Raw genomic sequence first — 8,510 nt, 5'->3', positions numbered from 1 at the left:
TCGCTGAAAATCAATACTGTCACCATCACAGTACGACAAAACATTCTCCCTCTAAGGTCACACAAATTTGGAAGTTTTTGTGGTGCACATTTTATTTTCTCATCCGTATAATAGCTCACTAACTTTGAAGCTTTGGCGTGGCGGGGGGGGCGTGGCTTTGAAATGCGAGTAATGTCATAGGGATTTGTTTTCCCAATTAATTCAGTTATTTTTTCATAAACATACGGAGAATAAAAACCAAACAACGTACAGTTTTACAAACACTAAAGGCACACAAACACAAATCAAGGGGGAAAAAATGGCAGGTTTGATGTTTTCTTGAGAGAAATATACACATTATCTTCAGTGACATGAGTAAAAAGACAACTGAGAAGAAGCGCCATTTTTTTTTTTTTTTTTTACTAAATTAATGGATGACCAACATGCCTCACTGAGGAGATTTTTTTTTTTTTTTTTTGTTTGTGACTGCAGATTCTGGTAAAACAGTGTAGTGACATGCTGTATGAACACTTTGAATGAAAAACATAATAAACTGTCAAATTCTTCACACTGCATATTGTCCAATTGTCAAGTATGTCAGTTTTGCGACTGGTTTGATGGATACTTCCTGTATCCAACATCCAACACACATGAAACAATCACTAACTTACTTACATAATGTCCAGACACTTCACTCAGAGATCCAGTCGTTTTCCAACGAGTGAGAGGCAGTCAGTAAGTGAGACTTCTACCCAGCATGCCTTTCCTCACATGTGGGGCCAATCAATGCTTTAATCAGAGACAGCAGGAACCGATCAGGCTCAATAGGTGTGGGCAGCTGAACCTCAGCCCATGGGACGAGGAGGAGGGAAACAGCAGGAACAGCAGGAGTATCATACAAAGTTTGTATCAACAAGCAAACCCCACTGCCCGTTCTTAAAAAACAGTGAATTACATGACGAAATCTAAAGACCTGAAATTCACCCCAGAGCGAATTTTCATTTTAATACTGTACAACTGACAATCTTTTGTACAATGACCATAATATCATATAAATAACCTCAAACACTGCTCTTAGTGTAAACTAAACAGTGCTTAAAAAACTAAATAAAAACATTGATAGATGGTTTACTTTACAGGGAATATACATACATAGGGTTAAATGAAATACACTGAAAGCAGCATTTATTTTATGACAAAGATATCGTCTAATGTTATACTCATGGTAAATATAGCTACCTGTGTGCTTCTGTAGACAAACCATCGATATTATGGTCCAAATTTGACATCAATACAATCCTTGTGTTGTCTCATTCTAGTTGGCAAGTAAACATGAACAAAGTTGAAAAGTTTCTCATAGAGTTTTTATCTATCGCTTTATCTATAGTATATACAATTTAAAATGGTACAATGTGTATGTGTGTTTTTTTTTCTCTAAATGCTTCCTTCAAAGAGCAAAAAGACAGACCACAATGGTTAACTACGCCGGGGTGAGAACACTCTGGAATCGAGAGCTGAGAGCTGAGAGCAGAGACGAATATTAAGTTACCTCAGATATTTTATTCAGGTTTTTTTTTTTTTTTTATCATTATTTTGATGCTCTAAAAAGTCACAGTGATTTCACTTGGCAGTAAATAAAATAACTCAAGGCTGCAACAGAGGAAGAGGAAACCCTTTTATCAGAAGTCTCCTATTCCCAGTGTGTTTATAATGTTGGAGGGCTAACACAGGTTGCAGAACAAAGTGTCGATCAGATAGAAAGACACTCCAGAGACAGATGGTGGAAATAAGCACTTAAGTTGAGATGTATTCATTTTGAAAATTCAACCACGGCTGCAAAAACTATTTTTCTCTCCTTTCTATTCATTTTAATGTTGCAAATTTCTCCAACTTATTCAATAAAAACCATTGAAAAGGCAACTGATTCCAGAGTGTTCACACCATATTGCCTACTCTTACTTGTGGCCCACAGTAATGAACAATAATTTATCTATGGTCAAAAGTCTGCATAGCACACTGTACACAGCATGACTCCAAGTCGGTTATTGGGCCAAGCTAAAGATGATGTTCTTTTCCAAAGCCTCCACACTCGGCCCGAAGTTAAAGAACATTTTCAAAGAGGTGCATTGATCGCATGATGTTTTCATCCTGCAGACACAAAGACACAATGTAATGAGAGAGTGCGAGTGTGTGCCAACAGCAGTGGGAGCAGATGTGTCGGGGTATCCAGCTTACATTTTGGCAGCAGTCGATGAACTCGTCTATGGTAACCACTCCATCTTTATTCTTATCCATCTTCTGTTGGAGACAGAGGAGAGAAAGATGATAAATAAAGGAGGTCTGCAAAAGCCTCTTTATTGCACAGAGCCGTTTCTGCTGCCAGCTCCAGACTTGCCTGAAAGAATACTTCTACATGCTGGCGAGGCGTCTCCTCTTTGAGGACAGGGTATGTGCATTTTCCCATCATGTCGTAGATGGCCTTCATAATGTCCAGCATTTCCTGCGACACGCAGAAAAGGGTCAGTTCACCCAAATTACAGCAAAAACTCTCCTCTCTTACCCCTTAAGGATTTGAAGAATGACATTTCAGAAACAATGGCCCTGTTACTCTAGGTGAATATTAACACTATCCACAGTGAGGTTTGTGGATTATCCATAGTAACAGGAACAAATGTCATTTTCAGTTTTCAGTCATACAACAGCAAGGCTACAGGGATAGTACAGTTTTGTTGGTTGGCCCGCCACTTGAGTCCAGACTGAAATATCACAACGGCCATTGGATAGATTGCCATGATCTCAGAGGACGAATCCTGACTTTTCCTTGAGTGCCACAATGAGCATGAAGTTCCCGGCTTTCAGTGAAATTTGTTGAACCTGGGCAAATATACAGTATATACCACCGGTGTGAAAGCTAGTTGGCTACTTGACTTGGTTGAAGCCTTTTACGAAACATGTTGCCTTCAAATTAGGGCTGCATATAAAAGGCGTATATTTGTGTTTGAAGGGACATACCTCTTTAGTTATATATCCGTCTTTATTGATATCATAAAGGTTGAAAGCCCAGTTGAGTTTTTCCTGGACGGATCCTCGCAGAAGGATCGAGAGGCCCATAACAAAATCCTGCCGTGGAGACAAGAGGCACTGATATTTGTATAAAATATACACATTTATTAAGTAGCATTTTGTAAACAACAAGTACTTGAAAACCTATGCAATAAACAAAAACAGTAACAAAGATATTCACTGTGCTCACTAAATGTATGAGGCATTTCAGCTGATTTCATACAACATTTTTGCAGGGATATTATGTCAGGTATTAATTAGAGCCTAATGATGAAACAGCAAGAGTGCAGACACTATAAATCAAAAATACCTCACTATTGAAATTATTAGCTGTCTCATAATCTGTGTCTGCCCTTGGGGAATACTCATACATTTGAATTGAATGGACAGCACATTAGCTGCTGAAGCTTTGGTTTGGCGTAATGACAGCTTTTCTCTCCTAATAAGCAAAATTATGCCCCTTCATAAATATTAATCTCGTGTTGATAGCATCTGAAGTAGACTTGCTTGGGCTAAATTAAAATTATTGGGGTTGCAGGTTACATAATGCTCCAGTGCAATGCCTTAGAGGCTTACAGTGCTGAAGCTTTAAACATGTTAAGTTCTTTTGTTGGGAGTTTTAAATGCTGGACAGAGTTTACTTCTTTTGAAATTGTTGAAATTTCCATTCTTGGTTATATGAGGGGCAATTTTTTTTTACCTTACTCTGTAAGAATGGAAAAAGCCACATCTAGCCTTATACCTGATACTGAAACTAATGATTCTAACCCTTTTGACAGAAAGAAATGAAAATACTTGGCTTACCTCAAAACTGACAGAGCCATTGTGATCTGTGTCAAATGCATTGAACAGGAAATGTGCATATGTTGAAGCATCTATGAGGAAAACAAACTATAATCAGAATAATCTGCCATGATTAAGACTCAGTTCAGCAGTTACACCTACTGCAAACAAGACAATGGTTCAAAGGGAAGTTTGTAGCTTTTCTAAACAACCTCAAAGAAAATAATCCTCAGATATTTTTTTTTTCCATAATGAGAGAAAAGAACAATAAGCTTAAAGCTAAGAGCTCTATCATTGTTTACTGTGTGGTGAGCCATTACATTTTATATTTATATTACTGCTGCCTTTTTTCTCTCTCTCAACAGATATATCAAAGCCTCCTAATGTTTTCTCTCTGTTTCCTTGGGTAGAATCTTTGCATAATGATGAGAACCAACAGTGAGCAACCCCTGGCACTATAGAGCTACTTTCTTCTTCTGTCTCTCACTGTCGCTGCGTTGTTTTTGATGGAACTTGAACTTGAAATACTTTGGGAGCACAATTTTTGTAAACATGAATGAAAGACAATCAGTGTCAGTCCAGCACACAGAGTAGATAAGAGGCAGCTATAAGAGGCAACACAAGCTGGAAAAACAAAACAAAGCAGTGGGCACAAACCTCCTTGTGGGAAGAACTGTGCGTAGATGTCTTTAAAGGTTTCTTCGTTGACGACTCCACTGGGGCATTCCTGCAAGACAAAAGGACATTCAGCGTCTATATTAAAGCCCCCCCCCATATTAAAGTCTTCTCCTTAAATCTGAGTTTAAGACGTGTCAGTCATGGTCCAATATAGAACTTGAACTGAAACTTGAAATGGGCACTGCGCATACATACTGAAAAGTTTTCAGCATAGAAGAAGACATCTTTTTAAACCATTTTTTTAAATCCCTTTTTGGATGAGAACTCATGTAAGACAAATCATTTATTTATTTATACACTACATGTATTAAAACAGGTTTAGAAGCCAGCTTTCCACTGTGGCCGAACATTACCTTAGTAAAACAAGACATTATTGTTATTGCTGGCCTTCAGTGGTTGACCTTCCCGCCTTGCTTCAGTGATGATCAAGTGTACCCCTGGGATTGTCAAGTACACTATGACATCACCGCTGGGTAGGGCTGGATAAATTTTCAACACGTCTCTCTCTTTTTTTTTTTGAATGAGCCAACATTAACTCTTAAAATCCCAAGATCGATCTTTGCATTTGTGTCTTTTCTCAGTAATCGTGTACATCTGCACTACATATTGTGTGTGTTGGTTGTTACTTGCCGAACACGGTTATGTGTAAAATGTCTACTTTGTGGAAAAAAACATTCCACAAAAAAAATTAAATTATGTTAAAATTAACATAGATAGCAGCTGGTTATATTAGCCTCTTTGGATCCTGACTGTCTCATAAACCGTGACATGGATGATTACAGTCTTTTGGACCCGCTGCAGTTTAAGAAATCTGGAGATCGTATCTACGAGAGGGAGAGACTGAAAAAAGACCCTGCACGCTGATCTGAGCTCTGTTTGATATAACGAGATGTGAAGCTGTGGACGTTGACTAAACAGTGTGTGGGTTCTACTTTATTCAGTCTGTCCCTGCCGCTGAGCTAATGCTAGCCAGCCAGCTGCCTGCTGATATCAGGGCTGATGTCTTGCCAACACAAACAGTGCAGTTGAACCAGTGAGCAGACTTTCAGTTTCTGGCCTGTCTCTGCTCAAAGATCATTAAAGTGGAATCCACAATACATGTTTAACTGTATGGAATCGTGTTCTTTCTTTTTTCTTTTTCTTTGTTTTAATCAAACATGCATAGCAATGACGCCCTTGCAAATAGTGCAGGATTTTATTCTTGCTCGACTGTTTTGCACATGTAGGCCTAAAAAATACAATATTTGCCAGGGAAAATAAATTCTCAGTTGACAGTTTTATACCTGGGAAAGGTATTTACAGTTTAGCTTATAATGTGACTCAGTGACACAGTTTAATAATCAAGGGAAAGAAAGTGTTGCTCACTTGTTGAATGTAGAAGAAATCTAAGTTTCCTGGATACACTGACATGAGTAAAGATGCATGTAGAAATCATCATCTTGTTTCACAGCAGTGCTTTCAGTTTCTCAGAGTATGGAACATAGACACTCATGCTCAGTTTGGTTGTATTAAAAATGTGAAGCATCCAAGCCTCAATAGAAATCTTGTTCACAGTCGTCCAAAGTCACCCACTTGTGGTTGTCTGGTAGCGTTCAGTGGAAAAGAGTGACTTCTCTTATGTAACACTTCCAAGGAGGATGCTTTGTGTCTTTTCAAAGAAAAGAGCCAGTCAAACACATGGCAGATGACCTTGCTCAGAGCAGCGTGGTGACAAAGGCAGGTGGTTTTTACAGGTTCAGTTTGTTCTTGATGTGATGCTGTACATAACACACTCTGGCAGGATATTAAATTTGGAAATAGAGGAAGTGCCCCGCCCATTTATAAACCAAGAGGCACATGTGTAAATGTGTGTGTCTGGGTTTTTTTTTTTAATAGAAGAAAATAACACATTGCAAGGGTGGAGGTTGTTGTAGGAGATCAAAGATAAGCAACAGACGGTACATGGGTGGATACAATAACATGAACACCTCTCCGATACAGTTTCATCAGGTATCAGACATCAATCAAAAAGGAGAAACAGCGAAAATATACCTTCTGTATTTACATATTCTATACCTTTATCTGAAAATTGGATGTATAAAACAATTTGATTTAGGAACCATCACATTTCTGTTTTCAGGAACTAAACTTCAGATGTGTTTGCTGCAGCCAGTGATTTGTTTCATTTCATTTTCTCCATACATTTCTCTCAGTTTGAGGGAGCAAATCAGAATCACAGGGCACACTGGGTTTCCCAATATAATAATTCTTGTGACCATCTCTGATCAGCCACTTTGGGAAGCGGAGCTGAAGGGGTGAGAAAATAAAGATGAAACCTTGTTGTGTTGCTTCAAACAGGCGCTTTGTGTTTGAAGCTAAGAGGATGCTGCATGGTTGTCTGTATGAGTCCCCTGACACTCATCTACTGTTGTCTCACAGACCCAGTTGCATATCTTGTGGGGTGAGGTGAGGTCAAGAATTTTGGGGAAGTTAGGCAGACAGAATGAGAACAAGCTTGTCTCAAAATAATACTTTTGTGACCTGATTACATGAAGTCTGAAAGTCTGTGTGGTTTGTAATGCTGTTCACAATGGGCCAGTGTATAGATCCAAAGGATGTTGAGAAAACTATTCAAGCAATTTGCAATTTATATTTTCAAGATTTTGGGGGATGTTATTTTCAAAGTGTTTATCTCTCTTCTGTTAGATCAGTGATTCCCAACCTTTTCCAACTCATTTCCGACTTGGAAATCTCAAAAATGTTGGTCTGACAGAGAACAATAATACATGTTTGTATGCCAAATGCCGAAGCTGCTTCTGGGAAACAGTTGGCTTAGCACTGCTGAAATACTGGAAGCAGGAGGAAACAGCTAGCCTGGTTCTTTCCAAAGCTAAAGCAAAACAAGTCTACAGCTATGCTAAGTCTGTCAAACTGCACTCACAGCGGTACTTTGAGCTAAATGTTAATGTCAGCATGCTAACATGCTGAAGTTTAGCAGGTATAATGTTTACCATGTCAGCATATTAGCATGCTATTATAGTAACTAGAGTCGCTCACAATATTAGTTTAGTTTGTTAGCATACTATCATTGGGTAATTGGCACTAAACACAAGTTCGGCTGAGTTTGATAGAAATGTCACTAGTTTGAGTATCTTAGTTTAAGTATCTGGTCATAAACAAAAGCATTGGACAAACTAAACTTTTGACCAGATGATGGTGCTAGAAGAAAGTGAAGGGAGTTCTGGGAAAAGATTAGCCTGCCCATAGCTCTAAAGCTCATGGATAAATACCACATCTCGTTTGTTTAATCTGTACACAAACAGAGGTGTAAAAACTACACATTTTACAGGGGGCTATGTGCTAGAATGTTTCTTAGCCGGGCCCAAAGATTCCTTCATCACCGCGGCATGCTAAGCTAATCTAACCTTGTCCTGACAGAAGCTTTAAATCTAACAAACGGATGTGAGAGTGGTATCAATCTTGTCACCTTACACTCTGCTATGACTCACTTGTATTTCCTTGGAGTTCCAACTATTCTCTTATGTCTCTCAGTTCAATGAACAATTTCAAGTTATATTCTTACAAAGACTGCAGACATGTTCAGCACAGGGAGAATATCAAATATATCCACTCTAAAAGCAAAGTTGCTCCACAGCAACTTCGTACACTTGACACAGACAGTATTTCTTTGTTGTTTAGTAGAGCCTCTGTTAATTAGAGCATTGTTTATGTTCTACAACTTTGCATTGAACTGCGCTGTCAACAGTCAACCTTTTGTTGAAGCAGCGCAATGAAATGTCTTGTAATTAAGTGCTTAAAGTGAGTACAAGGGGATTTTTAAACACGCCATTTCCCTCCACTTGTAGAGTCTGTGCACGCCTGTGTGTGTGTCTGTACACAGATGGGCAATTACAGCTGTCAACACGACTAACATACTGATTAAGTGGGACAGTAATATACGAATGGCTGTGTTCCAAATCAGCTTCTTCTTCTAACCTTGCTAACTCATCCTCACAAATCTGAGGGAA

The 8,510-nt window shown here is 38.7% G+C and overlaps 1 protein-coding gene across 6 annotated transcripts in view; it reads right to left on the bottom strand.

The window, feature by feature from the left end:
* Nucleotides 1–945: 945 nt before the first annotated feature.
* Nucleotides 946–8,510, bottom strand: part of kcnip4a (potassium voltage-gated channel interacting protein 4a) — a 129,361-nt gene continuing 121,796 nt past the window's right edge. For all 6 annotated transcript variants that reach the window (XM_056369385.1, XM_056369389.1, XM_056369386.1 and 3 more), the window contains 6 exons: nt 4,483–4,552; nt 3,847–3,917; nt 2,992–3,099; nt 2,375–2,479; nt 2,215–2,277; nt 946–2,127 (listed from right to left, as the gene is read on the bottom strand). In XM_056369385.1, coding sequence (XP_056225360.1) covers nt 2,080–2,127; nt 2,215–2,277; nt 2,375–2,479; nt 2,992–3,099; nt 3,847–3,917; nt 4,483–4,552 — 465 coding nt within the window. In that variant the 3' untranslated portion in view covers nt 946–2,079. The remainder of the gene's footprint in view (nt 2,128–2,214; nt 2,278–2,374; nt 2,480–2,991; nt 3,100–3,846; nt 3,918–4,482; nt 4,553–8,510) is intronic.

Source organism: Seriola aureovittata, chromosome 23 (genome assembly GCF_021018895.1).
Source record: "Seriola aureovittata isolate HTS-2021-v1 ecotype China chromosome 23, ASM2101889v1, whole genome shotgun sequence".
Classification (NCBI taxonomy): Eukaryota; Metazoa; Chordata; class Actinopteri; order Carangiformes; family Carangidae; genus Seriola; species Seriola aureovittata.
This window is presented reverse-complemented; position numbering and strand designations above follow the sequence as displayed.